The sequence below is a fragment of the Oncorhynchus kisutch genome, linkage group LG16 (assembly GCF_002021735.2).
Source record: "Oncorhynchus kisutch isolate 150728-3 linkage group LG16, Okis_V2, whole genome shotgun sequence".
NCBI lineage: Eukaryota > Metazoa > Chordata > Actinopteri > Salmoniformes > Salmonidae > Oncorhynchus > Oncorhynchus kisutch.
The window spans coordinates 4,070,377-4,096,625 of NC_034189.2; the positions used below are offsets into that span (position 1 = coordinate 4,070,377).

The window sequence follows — 26,249 nt, forward strand, 5'->3', positions numbered from 1 at the left end:
AGAGGAGTGTGTGTGTGTGTGTGTGTAGAGACCATCTCGGAGACCTGATAAGAGGAGTGTGTGTGTGTGTGTGTGTAGAGACCATCTCGGAGACCTGATAAGAGGAGTGTGTGTTTGTGTGTGTAGAGACCATCTCGGAGACCTGATAAGAGGAGTGTGTGTTTGTGTGTGTAGAGACCATCTCGGAGACCTGATAAGAGGAGTGTGTGTTTGTGTGTGTAGAGACCATCTCGGAGACCTGATAAGAGGAGTGTGTGTTTGTGTGTGTAGAGACCATCTCGGAGACCTGATAAGAGGAGTGTGTGTTTGTGTGTGTAGAGACCATCTCGGAGACCTGATAAGAGGAGTGTGTGTTTGTGTGTGTAGAGACCATCTCGGAGACCTGATAAGAGGTGTGTGTTTGTGTGTGTAGATACCATCTCGGAGACCTGATAAGAGGTGTGTGTTTGTGTGTGTCCACTTCTCTTAGCTCTTTCCTCACACCTAAAAAAACCCTCTCCTCTCGTCTGCAACTTTTCCACAGGTTGTTGCTGTTGTTGTTGTTCATAAAATAAGAATGTGCTGATATACTTCACACCTTTTGTGAGTGTAGTATTTTATTTTCCACCTTGAATGAAGAAACTGTAAGTCATTCTGGATTAACCAATAGGAGACCGTGAATATGACGATATCTCCCAGGATCCTTCAATTCAAAGTCCCATGAAACAGCTCTGTAAACGTTGTCAACGATGTGGTTCGTTACTCGTCATTACTGCCGCTACGCATGGTGCTGTTGATCAGCTGACCTGTACTTGACAGTAATGGGGTCATTTTATTGGAGGTGCAGAATAGGGATTTGGCGCATTCGCACTTGGTCAAAAACAATAGATCATTTTTATTTAGACGTTTGTGGAAGTACATACCATGATCCTGCAGCAGCACCATGCGTAACGACAGGTCGGCCCGATCCAGCATCACGACGGGTCGGCCCGATCCAGCACCACGACGGGTCGGCCCGATCCAGCACCACGACGGGTCGGCCCGATCCAGCACCACGACGGGTCGGCCCGATCCAGCACCACGACGGGTCGGCCCGATCCAGCAGCACAACAGGTCGGACCGATCCAGCATCACGACGGGTCGGCCAGATCCAGCATCACGACGGGTCGGCCCGATCCAGCAGCACGACGGGTCGGCCACTCCAGCAGCACGACGGGTCGGCCACTCCAGCAGCACGACGGGTCGGCCACTCCAGCAGCACGACGGGTCGGCCGATCCAGCAGCACGACGGGTCGGCCACTCCAGCAGCACGACGGGTCGGCCGCTCCAGCAGCACCATGCGTAACGGCAGTAATGAAGATAGTTGCTCTGAGAAACTCCGTATTTTCACATTATAACATTTTGCAGAGCTGGTTTACTGGGACTTTGAATTGAAGGATCCTGGGAGATATCGTCCAATTGAATTGTCTTCTCAAGCCTAGGTACTGATTCAGATAAAACCATCTTCTATGTGACTAAAATGTAGAATATTGAGGTTGTCAACTTCCCTGTGTGTGTTGCTAGGTACGGTCTGAAGGTGGATATCTGGGCTGCAGGTGTTATCACCTACATTCTATTGTGTGGGTTCCCCCCGTTCCGCAGGTGAGTTCCAGTACGTTCACCTGTGTACGTTCACCTGTACGTTCACCTGTACGTTCACCAGTACGTTCACCAGTACGTTCACCTGTACGTTCACCTGTACGTTCACCTGTACGTTCACCTGTACACGTTCACCTGTACACGTTCACCAGTACACGTTCACCTGTACACGTTCAGCAGGACGTTCACCAGTACACGTTCACCAGTACGTTCACCAGTACGTTCACCTGTACACGTTAACCAGTACGTTAACCTGTACACGTTCGCCAGTACACGTTCACCAGTACGTTCACCTATACGTTCACCTGTACACGTTCACCTGTACACGTTCACCAGTACGTTCACCTGTACACGTTCACCTGTACACGTTCACCTGTACACGTTCACCTGTACACGTTCACCTGTACGTTCACCTGTACGTTCACCTGTACACGGTCACCTGTACGTTCACCTGTACACGTTCACCTGTACGTTCACCTGTACGTTCACCTGTACGTTCACCTGTACACGTTCACCTGTACACGTTCACCTGTACACGTTCACCTGTACGTTCACCTGTACACGTTCACCTGTACACGTTCACCTGTACACGTTCACCTGTACACGTTCACCTGTACGTTCACCTGTACACGTTCACCTGTACATGTTCACCTGTACATGTTCACCTGTACACGTTCACCTGTACACGTTCACCTGTACACGTTCACCTGTACACGTTCACCTGTACATGTTCACCAGTACGTTCACCTGTACGTTCACCAGTACGTTCACCTGTACGTTCACTAGTACGTTCACCAGTACGTTCACTAGTACGTTCACCTGTACACGTTCACCTGTACACGTTCACCTGTACACGTTCACCTGTACGTTCACCTGTACACGTTCACTAGTACGTTCACCTGTACGTTCACCAGTACGTTCACCTGTACACGTTTACCTGTACGTTCACCTGTACACGTTCACCTGTACACGTTCACCTGTACGTTCACCAGTACGTTCACCTGTACGTTCACCAGTACGTTCACCTGTACGTTCACTAGTACGTTCACCTGTACGTTCACCTGTACACGTTCACCTGTACACGTTCACCTGTACGTTCACCAGTACGTTCACCAGTACGTTCACCTGTACACGTTCACCTGTACGTTCACCTGTACACGTTCACTAGTACACGTTCACCTGTACGTTCACCTGTACACGTTCACCTGTACATGTTCACCTGTACACGTTCACCTGTACATGTTCACCTGTACACGTTCACCTGTACACGTTCACCTGTACACGTTCACCTGTACACGTTCACCTGTACACGTTCACCTGTACACGTTCACCTGTACATGTTCACCTGTACATGTTCACCAGTACATGTTCACCTGTACGTTCACCAGTACGTTCACCTGTACGTTCACCTGTACGTTCACTAGTACGTTCACTAGTACGTTCACCTGTACACGTTCACCTGTACACGTTCACTAGTACGTTCACCTGTACGTTCACCAGTACGTTCACCAGTACGTTCACCTGTACACGTTTACCTGTACGTTCACCTGTACACGTTCACCTGTACACGTTCACCTGTACACGTTCACCTGTACACGTTCACCTGTACGTTCACCTGTACGTTCACCAGTACGTTCACCAGTACGTTCACCTGTACGTTCACCAGTACGTTCACCTGTACGTTCACCTGTACACGTTCACTAGTACGTTCACCTGTACGTTCACCAGTACGTTCACCTGTACACGTTCACCTGTACGTTCACCTGTACACGTTCACTAGTACGTTCACCAGTACGTTCCCCTGTACACGTTCACCTGTACGTTCCCCTGTACACGTTCACCTGTACGTTCACCAGTACGTTCACCAGTACGTTCACCTGTACTTTCACCTGTACGTTCACCTGTACACGTTCACCTGTACACGTTCACCTGTACACGTTCACCTGTACACGTTCACCTGTACGTTCCCCTGTACGTTCCCCTGTACGTTCCCCTGTACGTTCCCCTGTACACGTTCCCCTGTACACGTTCCCCTGTACACGTTCACCTGTACGTTCCCCTGTACACGTTCACCTGTACACGTTCACCTGTACGTTCCCCTGTACGTTCACCTGTACACGTTCACCTGTACGTTCACCTGTACACGTTCACCTGTACGTTCACCTGTACGTTCCCCTGTACGTTCCCCTGTACGTTCACCTGTACACGTTCACCTGTACGTTCCCCTGTACGTTCCCCTGTACGTTCCCCTGTACGTTCACCTGTACACGTTCGCCTGTACGTTCACCAGTACGTTCCCCTGTACGTTCCCCTGTACGTTCCCCTGTACGTTAACCTGTACGTTAACCTGTACGTTCCCCTGTACGTTCACCTGTAAGTTCCCCTGTACGTTCATCAGTACGTTCACCTGTACGTTCACCTGTACGTTCACCTGTACGTTCAACCGGTACGTTCACCTGTACGTTCACCTGTACGTTCACCTGTACGTTCCCCTGTACGTTCACCAGTACGTTCACCTGTACGTTCACCTGTACGTTCACTGGTTTAAACAATAGGACCCAGTATACTCAGTTTCACTCCTCTCCTACAGTGAGAATAACATCCAGGAGGAGTTGTTTGACCAGATACTCAAGGGGGAGTTGGAATTCCCTTCCCCAGACTGGGACACAGTCAGCCTGCCGGCCAAGGTAGGAGCCTGGGGGTTAGAGAGGAGCCTGGGGGTTAGGGAGGAGCCTGGGGGTTAGAGAGAGGTACGAGCCTGGGGGTTAGAGAGAGGTAGGAGCCTGGGGGTTAGGGAGGAGCCTGGGGGTTAGGGAGGAGCCTGGGGGTTAGAGAGGAGCCTGGGGGTTAGGGAGGAGCCTGGGGGTTAGAGAGAGGTAGGAGCCTGGGGGTTAGGGAGGAGCCTGGGGGTTAGGGAGAGGTAGGAGCCTGGGGATTAGAGAGAGGTAGGAGCCTGGGGGTTAGAGAGAGGCAAGAGCCTGGGGGTTAGGGAGAGGCAGGAGCCTGGGGATTAGAGAGAGGTAGGAGCCTGGGGGTTAGAGAGAGGTAGGAGCCTGGGGGTTAGGGAGAGGTAGGAGCCTGGGGATTAGAGAGAGGTATGAGCCTGGGGGTTAGGGAGAGGTAGGAGCCTGGGGGTTAGAGAGAGGTAGGAGCCTGGGGGTTAGAGAGAGGTAGGAGCCTGGGGGTTAGAGAGAGGTAGGAGCCTGGGGGTTAGAGAGAGGTAGGAGCCTGGGGGTTAGAGAGAGGTAGGAGCCTGGGGGTTAGAGAGAGGTAGGAGCCTGGGGATTAGAGAGAGGTAGGAGCCTGGGGGTTAGAGAGAGGTAGGACCCTGGGGATTAGAGAGAGGTAGGAGCCTGGGGGTTAGAGAGAGGTAGGAGCCTGGGGATTAGAGAGAGGCAAGAGCCTGGGGGTTAGGGAGAGGTAGGAGCCTGGGGATTAGAGAGAGGTAGGAGCCTGGGGGTTAGGGAGAGGCAAGAGCCTGGGGGTTAGGGAGAGGTAGGAGCCTGGGGATTAGAGAGAGGTAGGAGCCTGGGGGTTAGAGAGAGGTAGGAGCCTGGGGGTTAGGGAGAGGTAGGAGCCTGGGGGTTAGGGAGAGGTAGGAGCCTGGGGGTTAGGGAGAGGTAGGAGCCTGGGGATTAGAGAGAGGTAGGAGCCTGGGGGTTAGGGAGAGGTAGGAGCCTGGGGGTTAGAGAGAGGTAGGAGCCTGGGGGTTAGAGAGAGGTAGGAGCCTGGGGGTTAGAGAGAGGTAGGAGCCTGGGGGTTAGAGAGAGGTAGGAGCCTGGGGGTTAGAGAGAGGTAGGAGCCTGGGGGTTAGAGAGAGGTAGGAGCCTGGGGGTTAGAGAGAGGTAGGAGCCTGGGGGTTAGAGAGAGGTAGGAGCCTGGGGGTTAGAGAGAGGTAGGAGCCTGGGGGTTAGAGAGACGTAGGAGCCTGGGGGTTAGAGAGAGGTAGGAGCCTGGGGGTTAGAGAGAGGTAGGAGCCTGGGGGTTAGAGAGAGGTAGGAGCCTGGGGGTTAGAGAGAGGTAGGAGCCTGGGGGTTAGAGAGAGGTAGGAGCCTGGGGGTTAGGGAGAGGTAGGATCCTGGGGGTTAGGGAGAGGTAGGAGCCTGGGGGTTAGAGAGAGGTAGGAGCTTGGGGGTTAGAGAGAGGTAGGAGCCTGGGGGTTAGAGAGAAAGATGGTATAACAGTAGATATATGGTATAACATTAGATGGTATAACATTAGATAGATGGTATAACAGTAGATAGATGGTACAACATTAGATGGTATACCATTAGATAGATGGTATAACAGTAGATAGATGGTATAACATTAGATGGTATAACATTAGATAGATGGTATAACATTAGATAGATGGTATAACATTAGATGGTATAACATTAGATAGATGGTATAACAGTAGATAGATGGTATAACAGTAGATAGATGGTATAACAGTAGATAGATGGTATAACAGTAGATAGATGGTATAACAGTAGATAGATGGTATAACATTACATGGTATAACAGTAGATAGATGGTATAACAGTAGATAGATGGTATAACATTAGATGGTATAACAGTAGATAGATGGTATAACAGTAGATAGATGGTATAACAGTAGATGGTATAACATTAGATGGTATAACATTAGATGGTATAACAGTAGATAGATGGTATAACAGTAGATAGATGGTATAACAGTAGATAGATGGTATAACAGTAGATAGATGGTATAACAGTAGATAGATGGTATAACATTAGATAGATGGTATAACATTAGATGGTATAACAGTAGATAGATGGTATAACAGTAGATAGATGGTATAACAGTAGATGGTATAACATTAGATGGTATAACATTAGATGGTATAACAGTAGATAGATGGTATAACAGTAGATAGATGGTATAACAGTAGATAGATGGTATAACAGTAGATAGATGGTATAACAGTAGATAGATGGTATAACAGTAGATAGATGGTATAACAGTAGATAGATGGTATAACATTACATGGTATAACAGTAGATAGATGGTATAACATTAGATGGTATAACAGTAGATAGATGGTATAACAGTAGATAGATGGTATAACAGTAGATGGTATAACATTAGATGGTATAACATTAGATGCTATAACAGTAGATGGTATAACATTAGATGGTATAACAGTAGATAGATGGTATAACAGTAGATAGATGGTATAACAGTAGATAGATGGTATAACAGTAGATAGATGGTACAACTTACCACCTATTTGGGCGGTAAGCAAATTGGAGTGGGTCTAGGGTGTCAGGTAGGGTGGAGGTGATATGGTCCTTGACTAGTCTCTCAAAGCACTTCATGATGACGGATGTGAGTGCTACGGGGCGGTAGTCGTTTAGCTCAGTTACCTTAGCTTTCTTGGGAACAGGAACAATGGTGGCCCTCTTGAAGCATGTGGGAACAGCAGACTGGTATAGGGATTGATTGAATATGTCCGTAAACACACCGGCCAGCTGGTCTGCGCATGCTCTGAGGGCGCGGCTGGGGATGCCGTCTGGGCCTGCAGCCTTGCGAGGGTTAACACGTTTAAATGTCTTACTCACTTCAGCTGCAGTAAAGGAGAGACCGCATGTTTTCGTTGCAGGCCGTGTCAGTGGCACTGTAATGTCCTCAAAGCGGGCAAAAAAGTTATTTAGTCTGCCTGGGAGCAAGACATCCTGGTCCGTGACTAGGCTGGGTTTCTTCCTGTAGTCCGTGATTGACTGTAGACCCTGCCACATGCCTCTTGTGTCTGAGCCGTTGAATTGAGATTCTACTTTGTCTCTGTACTGGCGCTTAGCTTGTTTGATAGCCTTGCGGAGGGAATAGCTGCACTGTTTGTATTCAGTCATGTTACCAGACACCTTGCCCTGATTAAAAGCAGTGGTTCGCGCCTTCAGTTTCACACGAATGCTGCCATCAATCCACGGTTGCTGGTTAGGGAATGTTTTAATCGTTGCTATGGGAATGACATCTTCAACGTACGTTCTAATGAACTCGCACACCGAATCAGCGTATTCGTCAATGTTGTTGTCTGACGCAATACGAAACATCTCCCAGTCCACGTGATGGAAGCAGTCTTGGAGTGTGGAGTCAGCTTGGTCAGACCAGCGTTGGACAGACCTCAGCGTGGGAGCTTCTTGTTTTAGTTTCTGTCTGTAGGCAGGGATCAACAAAATGGAGTCGTGGTCAGCTTTACCGAAAGGGGGGCGGGGCAGGGCCTTATATGCATCGCGGAAGTTAGAGTAACAATGATCCAGGGTCTTTCCACCCCTGGTTGCGCAATCGATATGCTGATAAAATTTAGGGAGTCTTGTTTTCAGATTAGCCTTGTTAAAATCCCCAGCTACAATGAATGCAGCCTCCGGATAAATCGTTTCCAGTTTGCAGAAAGTTAAATAAAGTTCGTTCAGAGCCATCGATGTGTCTGCTTGGGGGGGGATATATACGGCTGTGATTATAATCGAAGAGAATTCTCTTGGTAGATAATGCGGTCTACATTTGATTGTGAGGAATTCTAAATCAGGTGAACAGAAGGATTTGAGTTCCTGTATGTTTCTTTCATCACACCATGTCACGTTAGATGGTACAACAGTAGATAGATGGTATAACATTACATGGTATAACAGTAGATAGATGGTATAACATTAGATAGATGGTATAACATTAGATGGTATAACAGTAGATAGATGGTATAACAGTAGATAGATGGTATAACAGTAGATGGTATAACATTAGATGGTATAACAGTAGATAGATGGTATAACATTAGATAGATGGTATAACATTAGATAGATGGTATAACATTAGATAGATGGTATTACATTAGATAGATGGTATAACAGTAGATAGATGGTATAACAGTAGATAGATGGTATAACAGTAGATAGTTGGTATAACATTAGATAGTTGGTATAACATTAGATAGATGGTATAACATTAGATAGTTGGTATAACATTAGATAGTTGGTATAACAGTAGATAGATGGTATAACATTAGATGGTATAGCAGTAGATGGTATAACATTAGATAGATGGTATAACAGTAGATGGTATAACATTAGATGGTATAACATTAGATGGTATAACAGTAGATGGTACAACAGTAGATGGTACAACAGTAGATGGTACAACAGTAGATAGATGGTATAACAGTAGATAGATGGTATAACAGTAGATAGATGGTATAACATTAGATAGATGGTATAAATTAGATGGTATAACAGTAGATAGATGGTATAACATTAGATAGATGGTATAACATTAGATAGATGGTATAACATTAGATAGATGGTACAACATTAGATAGTTGGTATAACATTAGATAGATGGTATAACATTAGATAGATGGTATAACATTAGATAGATGGTATAACATTAGATAGATGGTATAACAGTAGATAGATGGTATAACATTAGATGGTACAACAGTAGATAGATGGTATAACAGTAGATAGATGGTATAACAGTAGATAGATGGTATAACAGTAGATAGATGGTATAACATTAGATAGATGGTATAACATTAGATAGATGGTATAACATTAGATAGATGGTATAACATTAGATAGATGGTATAACAGTAGATAGATGGTATAACAGTAGATAGATGGTATAACAGTAGATAGATGGTATAACAGTAGATAGATGGTATAACAGTAGATAGTTGGTATAACATTAGATAGTTGGTATAACATTAGATAGTTGGTATAACAGTAGATAGATGGTATAACAGTAGATAGATGGTATAACATTAGATGGTATAACATTAGATGGTATAACATTAGATGGTATAACATTAGATGGTATAACAGTAGATGGTACAACAGTAGATGGTACAACAGTAGATGGTACAACAGTAGATGGTACAACAGTAGATAGATGGTATAACAGTAGATAGATGGTATAACATTAGATAGATGGTATAACAGTAGATAGATGGTATAACATTAGATAGATGGTATAACATTAGATGATATAACAGTAGATAGATGGTACAACAGTATATAGATGGTATAACAGTAGATAGATGGTATAACATTAGATGGTATAACAGTAGATAGATGGTATAACATTAGATGGTATAACATTAGATGGTATAACAGTAGATAGATGGTATAACAGTAGATAGATGGTATAACATTAGATAGATGGTATAACAGTAGATAGATGGTATAACATTAGATAGATGGTATAACATTAGATAGATGGTATAACATTAGATAGATGGTATAACATTAGATAGATGGTATAACATTAGATGGTATAACAGTAGATAGATGGTATAACATTAGATGGTATAACATTAGATGGTATAACAGTAGATAGATGGTATAACAGTAGATAGATGGTATAACATTAGATAGATGGTACAACATTAGATGGTACAACAGTAGATGGATGGTATAACATTACATGGTATAACAGTAGATAGATGGTATAACATTAGATAGATGGTATAACAGTAGATAGATGGTATAACATTAGATGGTATAACAGTAGATAGATGGTATAACAGTAGATAGATGGTATAACAGTAGATAGATGGTACAACAATAGATGGTATACCATTAGATGGTATAACAGTAGATAGATGGTATAACATTAGATGGTATAACAGTAGATGGTATAACATTAGATGGTATAACATTAGATGGTATAACAGTAGATGGTATAACATTAGATGGTATAACAGTAGATAGATGGTACAACAGTAGATGGTATAACAGTAGATGGTACAACAGTAGATGGTACAACAGTAGATGGTACAACAGTAGATGGTACAACAGTAGATAGATGGTATAACAGTAGATAGATGGTATAACATTAGATAGATGGTATAACATTAGATAGATGGAATAAATTAGATGGTATAACAGTAGATAGATGGTATAACATTAGATAGATGGTATAACAGTAGATAGATGGTATAACAGTAGATAGATGGTATAACATTAGATAGATGGTATAACATTAGATAGATGGTATAACAGTGTAGATAGATGGTATAACAGTAGATAGATGGTATAACAGTAGATAGATGGTATAACATTAGATGGTATAACAGTAGATATATGGTATAACAGTAGATAGATGTATAACATTAGATAGATGGTACAACATTAGATGGTACAACAGTAGATAGATGGTATAACATTACATGGTATAACAGTAGATAGATGGTATAACATTAGATGGTATAACAGTAGATAGATGGTATAACAGTAGATAGATGGTATAACAGTAGATGGTATAACATTAGATGGTATAACATTAGATGCTATAACAGTAGATGGTATAACATTAGATGGTATAACATTAGATGTTATAACAGTAGATGTTATAACAGTAGATGGTATAACAGTAGATAGATGGTACAACAGTAGATGGTATAACAGTAGATGGTACAACAGTAGATGGTACAACAGTAGATGGTACAACAGTAGATGGTACAACAGTAGATGGTACAACATTAGATAGATGGTATAACAGTAGATAGATGGTATAACATTAGATGGTACAACAGTAGATAGATGGTATAACAGTAGATAGATGGTATAACAGTAGATAGATGGTATAACAGTAGATAGATGGTATAACATTAGATAGATGGTATAACATTAGATAGATGGTATAACATTAGATAGATGGTATAACATTAGATAGATGGTATAACAGTAGATAGATGGTATAACAGTAGATAGATGGTATAACAGTAGATAGATGGTATAACAGTAGATAGATGGTATAACAGTAGATAGTTGGTATAACATTAGATAGTTGGTATAACATTAGATAGTTGGTATAACAGTAGATAGATGGTATAACAGTAGATAGATGGTATAACATTAGATGGTATAACATTAGATGGTATAACATTAGATGGTATAACATTAGATGGTATACAGTAGATGGTACAACAGTAGATGGTACAACAGTAGATGGTACAACAGTAGATGGTACAACAGTAGATAGATGGTATAACAGTAGATAGATGGTATAACATTAGATAGATGGTATAACAGTAGATAGATGGTATAACATTAGATAGATGGTATAACATTAGATGATATAACAGTAGATAGATGGTACAACAGTATATAGATGGTATAACAGTAGATAGATGGTATAACATTAGATGGTATAACAGTAGATAGATGGTATAACATTAGATGGTATAACATTAGATGGTATAACAGTAGATAGATGGTATAACAGTAGATAGATGGTATAACATTAGATAGATGGTATAACAGTAGATAGATGGTATAACATTAGATAGATGGTATAACATTAGATAGATGGTATAACATTAGATAGATGGTATAACATTAGATAGATGGTATAACATTAGATGGTATAACAGTAGATAGATGGTATAACATTAGATGGTATAACATTAGATGGTATAACAGTAGATAGATGGTATAACAGTAGATAGATGGTATAACATTAGATAGATGGTACAACATTAGATGGTACAACAGTAGATGGATGGTATAACATTACATGGTATAACAGTAGATAGATGGTATAACATTAGATAGATGGTATAACAGTAGATAGATGGTATAACATTAGATGGTATAACAGTAGATAGATGGTATAACAGTAGATAGATGGTATAACAGTAGATAGATGGTACAACAATAGATGGTATACCATTAGATGGTATAACAGTAGATAGATGGTATAACATTAGATGGTATAACAGTAGATGGTATAACATTAGATGGTATAACATTAGATGGTATAACAGTAGATGGTATAACATTAGATGGTATAACAGTAGATAGATGGTACAACAGTAGATGGTATAACAGTAGATGGTACAACAGTAGATGGTACAACAGTAGATGGTACAACAGTAGATGGTACAACAGTAGATAGATGGTATAACAGTAGATAGATGGTATAACATTAGATAGATGGTATAACATTAGATAGATGGAATAAATTAGATGGTATAACAGTAGATAGATGGTATAACATTAGATAGATGGTATAACAGTAGATAGATGGTATAACAGTAGATAGATGGTATAACATTAGATAGATGGTATAACATTAGATAGATGGTATAACAGTGTAGATAGATGGTATAACAGTAGATAGATGGTATAACAGTAGATAGATGGTATAACATTAGATGGTATAACAGTAGATATATGTATAACAGTAGATAGATGGTATAACATTAGATAGATGGTACAACATTAGATGGTACAACAGTAGATAGATGGTATAACATTACATGGTATAACAGTAGATAGATGGTATAACATTAGATGGTATAACAGTAGATAGATGGTATAACAGTAGATAGATGGTATAACAGTAGATGGTATAACATTAGATGGTATAACATTAGATGCTATAACAGTAGATGGTATAACATTAGATGGTATAACATTAGATGTTATAACAGTAGATGTTATAACAGTAGATGGTATAACAGTAGATAGATGGTACAACAGTAGATGGTATAACAGTAGATGGTACAACAGTAGATGGTACAACAGTAGATGGTACAACAGTAGATGGTACAACAGTAGATGGTACAACAGTAGATGGTACAACAGTAGATAGATGGTACAACAGTAGATGGTACAACAGTAGATGGTACAACATTAGATGGTACAACATTAGATAGATGGTATAACATTAGATAGATGGTATAACATTAGATAGATGGTATAACATTAGATAGATGGTATAACAGTAGATAGATGGTATAACAGTAGATAGATGGTATAACAGTAGATAGATGGTACAACAGTATATAGATGGTATAACATTAGATAGATGGTATAACAGTAGATAGATGGTATAACATTAGATGGTATACCATTAGATACATGGTATAACAGTAGATAGATGGTATAACATTAGATAGATGGTATAACATTAGATAGATGGTATAACATTAGATAGATGGTATAACATTAGATAGATGGTATAACATTAGATAGTTGGTATAACAGTAGATAGTTGGTATAACATTAGATAGATGGTACAACAGTATATAGATGGTATAACATTAGATAGTTGGTATAACATTAGATAGTTGGTATAACAGTAGATAGATGGTATAACAGTAGATAGATGGTATAACATTAGATAGATGGTATAACATTAGATAGATGGTATAACAGTAGATAGATGGTATAACATTAGATAGATGGTATAACATTAGATGGTATAACAGTAGATAGATGGTATAACATTAGATGGTATAACAGTAGATAGATGGCATAACAGTAGATAGATGGTACAACATTAGATGGTATACCATTAGATGGTATAACAGTAGATAGATGGTATAACATTAGATGGTATAACAGTAGATGGTATAACATTAGATGGTATAACATTAGATGGTATAACAGTAGATGGTATAACAGTAGATAGATGGTACAACAGTAGATGGTATAACAGTAGATGGTATAACAGTAGATGGTACAACAGTAGATGGTACAACAGTAGATGGTACAACAGTAGATGGTACAACAGTAGATGGTACAACAGTAGATGGTACAACAGTAGATAGATGGTATAACATTAGATGGTATAACAGTAGATGGTATAACATTAGATGGTATAACATTAGATGGTATAACAGTAGATGGTATAACAGTAGATAGATGGTACAACAGTAGATGGTATAACAGTAGATGGTATAACAGTAGATGGTACAACAGTAGATGGTACAACAGTAGATGGTACAACAGTAGATGGTACAACAGTAGATGGTACAACAGTAGATAGATGGTATAACATTAGATAGATGGTATAAATTAGATGGTATAACATTAGATAGATGGTATAACAGTAGATAGATGGTATAACAGTAGATAGATGGTATAACATTAGATGGTATAACAGTAGATAGATGGTATAACAGTAGATAGATGGTATAACATTAGATAGATGGTATAACAGTGTAGATAGATGGTATAACAGTAGATAGATGGTATAAGAGTAGATAGATGGTACAACATTAGATGGTATACCATTAGATACATGGTATAACATTAGATGGTATAACAGTAGATAGATGGTATAAGAGTAGATAGATGGTACAACATTAGATGGTATACCATTAGATACATGGTATAACATTAGATGGTATAACAGTAGATAGATGGTATAACAGTAGATGGTATAACATTAGATGGTATAACATTAGATGATATAACAGTAGATGGTATAACATTAGATGGTATAACAGTAGATGGTATAACAGTAGATGGTATAACATTAGATGGTATAACAGTAGATAGATGGTACAACAGTAGATGGTACAACAGTAGATGGTACAACAGTAGATGGTACAACAGTAGATGGTATAACATTAGATAGATGGTATAACAGTAGATAGATGGTAATAACATTAGATAGATGGTATAACATTAGATAGATGGTATAACATTAGATAGATGGTATAACATTAGATAGATGGTATAACATAGATGGTATAACAGTAGATAGATGGTATAACATTAGATGGTATAACATTAGATGGTATAACAGTAGATAGATGGTATAACAGTAGATAGATGGTATAACATTAGATAGATGGTACAACATTAGATGGTACAACAGTAGATGGATGGTATAACATTACATGGTATAACAGTAGATAGATGGTATAACATTAGATAGATGGTATAACAGTAGATAGATGGTATACCATTAGATGGTATAACAGTAGATAGATGGTATAACAGTAGATGGTATAACAGTAGATGGTATAACATTAGATGGTATAACATTAGATGGTATAACAGTAGATGGTATAACATTAGATGGTATAACAGTAGATAGATGGTACAACAGTAGATGGTATAACAGTAGATGGTACAACAGTAGATGGTACAACAGTAGATGGTACAACAGTAGATGGTACAACAGTAGATAGATGGTATAACAGTAGATAGATGGTATAACATTAGATAGATGGTATAACATTAGATAGATGGAATAAATTAGATGGTATAACAGTAGATAGATGGTATAACATTAGATAGATGGTATAACAGTAGATAGATGGAATAACAGTAGATAGATGGTATAACATTAGATAGATGGTATAACATTAGATAGATGGTATAACAGTGTAGATAGATGGTATAACAGTAGATAGATGGTATAACAGTAGATAGATGGTATAACATTAGATGGTATAACAGTAGATATATGGTATAACAGTAGATAGATGGTATAACATTAGATAGATGGTACAACATTAGATGGTACAACAGTAGATAGATGGTATAACATTAGATGGTATAACAGTAGATAGATGGTATAACAGTAGATAGATGGTATAACAGTAGATGGTATAACATTAGATGGTATAACATTAGATGCTATAACAGTAGATGGTATAACATTAGATGGTATAACATTAGATGTTATAACAGTAGATGTTATAACAGTAGATGGTATAACAGTAGATAGATGGTACAACAGTAGATGGTATAACAGTAGATGGTACAACAGTAGATGGTACAACAGTAGATGGTACAACAGTAGATAGATGGTACAACAGTAGATGGTACAACAGTAGATGGTACAACATTAGATGGTATAACAGTAGATAGATGGTATAACATTAGATAGATGGTATAACATTAGATAGATGGTATAACATTAGATAGATGGTATAACATTAGATAGATGGTATAACAGTAGATAGATGGTATAACATTAGATAGATGGTATAACAGTAGATAGATGGTACAACAGTATATAGATGGTATAACATTAGATAGATGGTATAACAGTAGATAGATGGTATAACATTAGATGGTATACCATTAGATACATGGTATAACAGTAGATAGATGGTATAACATTAGATAGGTGGTATAACATTAGATAGTTGGTATAACAGTAGATAGATGGTATAACAGTAGATAGATGGTATAACATTAGATAGATGGTATAACAGTAGATAGATGGTATAACATTAGATAGATGGTATAACAGTAGATAGATGGTACAACAGTATATAGATGGTATAACATTAGATAGATGGTATAACAGTAGATAGATGGTATAACATTAGATGGTATACCATTAGATACATGGTATAACAGTAGATAGATGGTATAACATTAGATAGGTGGTATAACATTAGATAGTTGGTATAACAGTAGATAGATGGTATAACAGTAGATAGATGGTATAACATTAGATAGATGGTATAACATTAGATAGATGGTATAACAGTAGATAGATGGTATAACATTAGATAGATGGTATAACATTAGATGGTATAACAGTAGATAGATGGTATAACATTAGATGGTATAACAGTAGATAGATGGCATAACAGTAGATAGATGGTACAACATTAGATGGTATACCATTAGATGGTATAACAGTAGATGGTATAACATTAGATGGTATAACATTAGATGGTATAACAGTAGATGGTATAACAGTAGATAGATGGTACAACAGTAGATGGTATAACAGTAGATGGTATAACAGTAGATGGTACAACAGTAGATGGTACAACAGTAGATGGTACAACAGTAGATGGTACAACAGTAGATAGATGGTATAACATTAGATAGATGGTATAACAGTAGATAGATGGTATAACAGTAGATAGATGGTATAACATTAGATAGATGGTATAACATTAGATAGATGGTATAACATTAGATGGTATAACATTAGATAGATGGTATAACAGTAGATAGATGGTATAACAGTAGATAGATGGTATAACAGTAGATAGATGGTATAACAGTAGATAGATGGTATAACATTAGATAGATGGTACAACATTAGATGGTACAACAGTAGATAGATGGTATAACATTACATGGTATAACAGTAGATAGATGGTATAACATTAGATAGATGGTACAACATTAGATGGTACAACAGTAGATAGATGGTATAACATGACATGGTATAACAGTAGATAGATGGTATAACATTAGATAGATGGTATAACATTAGATGGTATAACAGTAGATAGATGGTATAACAGTAGATAGATGGTATAGCATTAGATGGTATAACAGTAGATAGATGGTATAACATTAGATGGTATAACATTAGATGCTATAACAGTAGATGGTATAACATTAGATTGTATAACATTAGATGGTATAACAGTAGATGGTATAACAGTAGATAGATTGTATAACATTAGATAAATGGTACAACATTAGATGGTACAACAGTAGATAGATGGTATAACATTAGATAGATGGTATAACATTAGATTGTATAACATTAGATGGTATAACAGTAGATGGTTATAACGGTAGATAGATTGTATAACATTAGATAAATGGTACAAACATTAGATGGTACAACAGTAGATAGATGGTATAACAGTAGATAGATGGTATAACAGTAGATAAGATAGATGGTATAACAGTAGATAGATGGTACAACATTAGATGGTACACCATTAGATACATGGTTATAACATTAGATGGTATAACAGTAGATAGATGGTATACCATTAGATACATGGTGTATAACATTAGATGGTATAACAGTAGATAAATTGTACAACATTAGATGGTACAACAGTAGATAGATGGTATAACATTAGATAGATGGTATAACATTAGATGGTTATAACAGTAGATAGATGGTATAACATTAGATGGTATAACATTAGATGGTATAACGGTAGATAGATGGTATAACATTAGATAGATGGTACAACATTAGATGGTACAACAGTAGATGGATGGTATAACATTACATGGTATAACAGTAGATAGATGGTATAAATTTAGATAGATGGTATAACAGTAGATAGATGGTATAACATTAGATGGCTATAACAGTAGATAGATGGTATAACAGTAGATAGATGGTTATAACAGTAGATAGATGGTACAACAATAGATGGTATACCATTAGATGGTATAACAGTAGATAGATGGTATAACATTAGATGGTATAACAGTAGATGGTATAACATTAGATGGTATAACATTAGATGGTATAACAGTAGATGGTATAACATTAGATGGTATAACAGTAGATAGATGGTACAACAGTAGATGGTATAACAGTAGATGGTACAACAGTAGATGGTACAACAGTAGATGGTACAACAGTAGATGGTACAACAGTAGATAGATGGTATAACATTAGATAGATGGTATAACAGTAGATAGATGGTATAACAGTAGATAGATGGTATAACATTAGATAGATGGTATAACATTAGATAGATGGTATAACAGTGTAGATAGATGGTATAACAGTAGATAGATGGTATAACAGTAGATAGATGGTATAACATTAGATGGTATAACAGTAGATATATGGTATAACAGTAGATAGATGGTATAACATTAGATAGATGGTACAACATTAGATGGTACAACAGTAGATAGATGGTATAACATACATGGTATAACAGTAGATAGATGGTATAACATTAGATGGTATAACAGTAGATAGATGGTATAACAGTAGATAGATGGTATAACAGTAGATGGTATAACATTAGATGGTATAACATTAGATGCTATAACAGTAGATGGTATAACATTAGATGGTATAACATTAGATGTTATAACAGTAGATGTTATAACAGTAGATGGTATAACAGTAGATAGATGGTACAACAGTAGATGGTACAACAGTAGATGGTACAACAGTAGATGGTACAACAGTAGATGGTACAACAGTAGATGGTACAACAGTAGATAGATGGTACAACAGTAGATGGTACAACAGTAGATGGTACAACATTAGATGGTATAACAGTAGATAGATGGTATAACATTAGATAGATGGTATAACATTAGATAGATGGTATAACATTAGATAGATGGTATAACAGTAGATAGATGGTATAACATTTGATAGATGGTATAACATTAGATAGATGGTATAACAGTAGATGGTATACCATTAGATACATGGTATAACAGTAGATAGATGGTATAACATTAGATAGTTGGTATAACATTAGATAGTTGGTATAACAGTAGATAGATGGTATAACAGTAGATAGATGGTATAACATTAGATAGATGGTATAACATTAGATAGATGGTATAACAGTAGATAGATGGTATAACATTAGATAGATGGTATAACATTAGATGGTATACAGTAGATAGATGGTATAACATTAGATGGTATAACAGTAGATAGATGGCATAACAGTAGATAGATGGTACAACATTAGATGGTATACCATTAGATGGTATAACAGTAGATAGATGGTATAACATTAGATGGTATAACAGTAGATGGTATAACATTAGATGGTATAACATTAGATGGTATAACAGTAGATGGTATAACAGTAGATAGATGGTACAACAGTAGATGGTATAACAGTAGATGGTATAACAGGTAACAGTAGATGTACAACAGTAGATGGTACAACAGTAGATGGTACAACAGTAGATGGTACAACAGTAGATGGTACAACAGTAGATGGTACAACAGTAGATGGTACAACAGTGATAGATGGTATAACATTAGATGGTATAACAGTAGATGGTATAACATTAGATGGTATAACATTAGATGGTATAACAGTAGATGGTATAACAGTAGATAGATGGTACAACAGTAGATGGTATAACAGTAGATGGTATAACAGTAGATGGTACAACAGTAGATGGTACAACAGTAGATGGTACAACAGTAGATGGTACAACAGTAGATGGTACAACAGTAGATGGTACAACAGTAGATGGTACAACAGTAAGATAGATGGTATAACATTAGATAGATGGTATAACAGTAGATAGATGGTATAACAGTAGATAGATGGTATAACAGTAGATAGATGGTATAACATTAGATAGATGGTACAACATTAGATGGTACAACAGTAGATAGATGGTATAACATTACATGGTATACAGTAGATAGATGGTAATAACAGTAGATAGATGGTATAACATTAGATAGATGGTACAACATTAGATGGTACAACAGTAGATAGATGGTATAACATGACATGGTATAACAGTAGATAGATGGTATAAACATTAGATAGATGGTATAACATTAGATGGTATAACAGTAGATAGATGGTATAACAGTAGATAGATGGTATAGCATTAGATGGTATAACAGTAGATAGATGGTATAACATTAGATGGTATAACATTAGATGCTATAACAGTAGATGGTATAACATTAGATTTGTATAACAGTAGATGGTATAACAGTAGATGGTATACAGTAGATAGATTGTATAACATTAGATAAATGGTACCAGACATTAGATGGTACAACAGTAGATAGATGGTATAACATTAGATAGATGGTATAACATTAGATTGTATAACATTAGATGGTATAACAGTAGATGGTATAACAGTAGATAGATGTATAACATTAGATAAATGGTACAACATTAGATGGTACCAAACAGTAGATAGATGGTATAACAGTAGATAGATGGTATAACAGTAGATAGATGGTATAACAGTAGATAGATGGTATAACAGTAGATAGATGGTACAACATTAGATGGTACACCATTAGATACATGGTATAACATAGATGGTATAACAGTAGATAGATGGTATACCATTAGATACATGGTATAACATTAGATGGTATAACAGTAGATAAATTGTACAACATTAGATGGTACAACAGTAGATAGATGGTATAACATTAGATAGATGGTATAACATTAGATGGTATAACAGTAGATAGATGTATAACATTAGATGGTATAACATTAGATGGTATAACCGTAGATAGATGGTATAACATTAGATAGATGGTACAACATTAGATGGTACAACAGTAGATGGATGGTATAACATTACATGGTATAACAGTAGATAGATGGTATAACATTAGATAGATGGTATAACAGTAGATAGATGGTATAACATTAGATGGTATAAAGTAGATAGATGGTATAACAGTAGATAGATGGTATAACAGTAGATAGATGGTACAACAATAGATGGTATACCATTAGATGGTATAACAGTAGATAGATGGTATAACATTAGATGGTATAACAGTAGATGGTATAACATTAGATGGTATAACATTAGATGGTATAACAGTAGATGGTATAACATTAGATGGTATAACAGTAGATAGATGGTACAACAGTAGATGGTATAACAGTAGATGGTACAACAGTAGATGTACAACAGTAGATGGTACAACAGTAGATAGATGGTATAACATTAGATAGATGGTATAACATTAGATAGATGGTATAACATTAGATAGATGGAATAAATTAGATGGTATAACAGTAGATAGATGGTATAACATTAGATAGATGGTATAACAGTAGATAGATGGTATAACAGTAGATAGATGGTATAACAATTAGATAGATGGTATAACATTAGATAGATGGTATAACAGTGTAGATAGATGGTATAACAGTAGATAGATGGTATAACAGTAGATAGATGGTATAACATTAGATGGTATAACAGTAGATATATGGTATAACAGTAGATAGATGGTATAACATTAGATAGATGGTACAACATTAGATGGTACAACAGTAGATAGATGGTATAACATTACATGGTATAACAGTAGATAGATGGTATAACATTAGATGGTATAACAGTAGATAGATGGTATAACAGTAGATAGATGGTATAACAGTAGATGGTATAACATTAGATGGTATAACATTAGATGCTATAACAGTAGATGGTATAACATTAGATGGTATAACATTAGATGTTATAACAGTAGATGTTATAACAGTAGATGGTATAACAGTAGATAGATGGTACAACAGTAGATGGTACAACAGTAGATGGTACAACAGTAGATGGTACAACAGTAGATGGTACAACAGTAGATGGTACAACAGTAGATAGATGGTACAACAGTAGATGGTACAACAGTAGATGGTACAACATTAGATGGTATAACAGTAGATAGATGGTATAACATTAGATAGATGGTATAACATTAGATAGATGGTATAACATTAGATAGATGGTATAACAGTAGATAGATGGTATAACATTAGATAGATGGTATAACATTAGATAGATGGTATAACAGTAGATGGTATACCATTAGATACATGGTATAACAGTAGATAGATGGTATAACATTAGATAGTTGGTATAACATTAGATAGTTGGTATAACAGTAGATAGATGGTATAACAGTAGATAGATGGTATAACATTAGATAGATGGTATAACATTAGATAGATGGTATAACAGTAGATAGATGGTATAACATTAGATAGATGGTATAACATTAGATGGTATAACAGTAGATAGATGGTATAACATTAGATGGTATAACAGTAGATAGATGGCATAACAGTAGATAGATGGTACAACATTAGATGGTATACCATTAGATGGTATAACAGTAGATAGATGGTATAACATTAGATGGTATAACAGTAGATGGTATAACATTAGATGGTATAACATTAGATGGTATAACAGTAGATGGTATAACAGTAGATAGATGGTACAACAGTAGATGGTATAACAGTAGATGGTATAACAGTAGATGGTACAACAGTAGATGGTACAACAGTAGATGGTACAACAGTAGATGGTACAACAGTAGATGGTACAACAGTAGATGGTACAACAGTAGATGGTACAACAGTAGATAGATGGTATAACATTAGATGGTATAACAGTAGATGGTATAACATTAGATGGTATAACATTAGATGGTATAACAGTAGATGGTATAACAGTAGATAGATGGTACAACAGTAGATGGTATAACAGTAGATGGTATAACAGTAGATGGTACAACAGTAGATGGTACAACAGTAGATGGTACAACAGTAGATGGTACAACAGTAGATGGTACAACAGTAGATAGATGGTATAACATTAGATAGATGGTATAAATTAGATGGTATAACATTAGATAGATGGTATAACAGTAGATAGATGGTATAACAGTAGATAGATGGTATAACATTAGATGGTATAACAGTAGATAGATGGTATAACAGTAGATAGATGGTATAACATTAGATAGATGGTATAACAGTGTAGATAGATGGTATAACAGTAGATAGATGGTATAAGAGTAGATAGATGGTACAACATTAGATGGTATACCATTAGATACATGGTATAACATTAGATGGTATAACAGTAGATAGATGGTATAAGAGTAGATAGATGGTACAACATTAGATGGTATACCATTAGATACATGGTATAACATTAGATGGTATAACAGTAGATAGATGGTATAACAGTAGATGGTATAACATTAGATGGTATAACATTAGATGATATAACAGTAGATGGTATAACATTAGATGGTATAACAGTAGATGGTATAACAGTAGATGGTATAACATTAGTATAACAGTAATAATGGTACAACAGTATAGATGGTACAACAGTAGATGGTACAACAGTAGATGGTACAACAGTAGATGTATAACAGTAGATAGATGGTATAACATAGATAGATGGTATAACAGTAGATAGATGGTATAACAGTAGATAGATGGTATAACATTAGATAGATGGTATAACATTAGATAGATGGTATAACATTAGATAGATGGTATAACAGTAGATAGATGGTATAACATTAGATAGATGGTATAACATTAGATAGATGGAATAAATTAGATGGTATAACAGTAGATAGATGGTATAACAGTAGATAGATGGTATAACATTAGATAGATGGTATAACATTAGATAGATGGTATAACAGTGTAGATAGATGGTATAACAGTAGATAGATGGTATAACAGTAGATAGATGGTATAACATTAGATGGTATAACAGTAGATATATGGTATAACAGTAGATAGATGGTATAACATTAGATAGATGGTACAACATTAGATGGTACAACAGTAGATAGATGGTATAACATTACATGGTATAACAGTAGATAGATGGTATAACATTAGATGGTATAACAGTAGATAGATGGTATAACAGTAGATAGATGGTATAACAGTAGATGGTATAACATTAGATGGTATAACATTAGATGCTATAACAGTAGATGGTATAACATTAGATGGTATAACATTAGATGTTATAACAGTAGATGTTATAACAGTAGATGGTATAACAGTAGATAGATGGTACAACAGTAGATGGTATAACAGTAGATGGTACAACAGTAGATGGTACAACAGTAGATGGTACAACAGTAGATGGTACAACAGTAGATGGTACAACAGTAGATGGTACAACATTAGATGGTATAACAGTAGATAGATGGATAACATTAGATAGATGGTATAACATTAGATAGATGGTATAACATTAGATAGATGGTATAACAGTAGATAGATGGTTATAACATTAGATAGATGGTATAACAGTAGATAGATGGTACAACAGTATATAGATGGTATAACATTAGATAGATGGTATAACAGTAGATAGATGGTATAACATTAGATGGTATACCATTAGATACATGGTATAACAGTAGATAGATGGTATAACATTAGATAGATGGTATAACATTAGATAGATGGTATAACATTAGATAGATGGTATAACATTAGATAGATGGTATAACATTAGATAGATGGTATAACATTAGATAGATGGTATAACATTAGATAGTTGGTATAACAGTAGATAGTTGGTATAACATTAGATAGTTGGTATAACATTAGATAGATGGTACAACAGTATATAGATGGTATAACATTAGATAGTTGGTATAACATTAGATAGTTGGTATAACAGTAGATAGATGGTATAACAGTAGATAGATGGTATAACATTAGATAGATGGTTATAACATTAGATAGATGGTATAACAGTAGATAGATGGTATAACATTAGATAGATGGTATAACATTAGATGGTATAACAGTAGATAGATGGTATAACATTAGATGGTATAACAGTAGATAGATGGCATAACAGTAGATAGATGGTACAACATTAGATGGTATACCATTAGATGGTATAACAGTAGATAGATGGTATAACATTAGATGGTATAACAGTAGATGGTATAACATTAGATGGTATAACATTAGATGGTATAACAGTAGATGGTATAACAGTAGATAGATGGTTACAACAGTAGATGGTATAACAGTAGATGGTATAACAGTAGATGGTACAACAGTAGATGGTACAACAGTAGATGGTACAACAGTAGATGGTACAACAGTAGATGGTTACAACAGTAGATGGTACAACAGTAGATAGATGGTATAACATTAGATGGTATAACAGTAGATGGTATAACATTAGATGGTATAACATTAGATGGTATAACAGTAGATGGTATAACAGTAGATAGATGGTACAACAGTAGATGGTATAACAGTAGATGGTATAACAGTAGATGGTACAACAGTAGATGGTTACAACAGTAGATGGTACAACAGTAGATGGTACAACAGTAGATAGATGGTATAACATTAGATAGATGGTATAAATTAGATGGTATAACATTAGATAGATGGTATAACAGTAGATAGATGGTATAACAGTAGATAGATGGTATAACATTAGATGGTATAACAGTAGATAGATGGTATAACAGTAGATAGATGGTATAACATTAGATAGATGGTATAACAGTGTAGATAGATGGTATAACAGTAGATAGATGGTATAAGAGTAGATAGATGGTACAACATTAGATGGTATACCATTAGATACATGGTATAACATTA

The 26,249-nt window shown here is 36.6% G+C and overlaps 1 protein-coding gene across 1 annotated transcript in view; it reads left to right on the forward strand.

The window, feature by feature from the left end:
* Positions 1-26,249, forward strand: part of LOC109887027 (serine/threonine-protein kinase DCLK2) — a 73,985-nt gene that overhangs the window by 37,232 nt on the left and 10,504 nt on the right. The window contains 2 exon segments of the mRNA XM_031791616.1: positions 1,543-1,620; positions 4,208-4,304. Of these exon segments, the coding sequence (XP_031647476.1) occupies positions 1,543-1,620; positions 4,208-4,304 (175 nt within the window).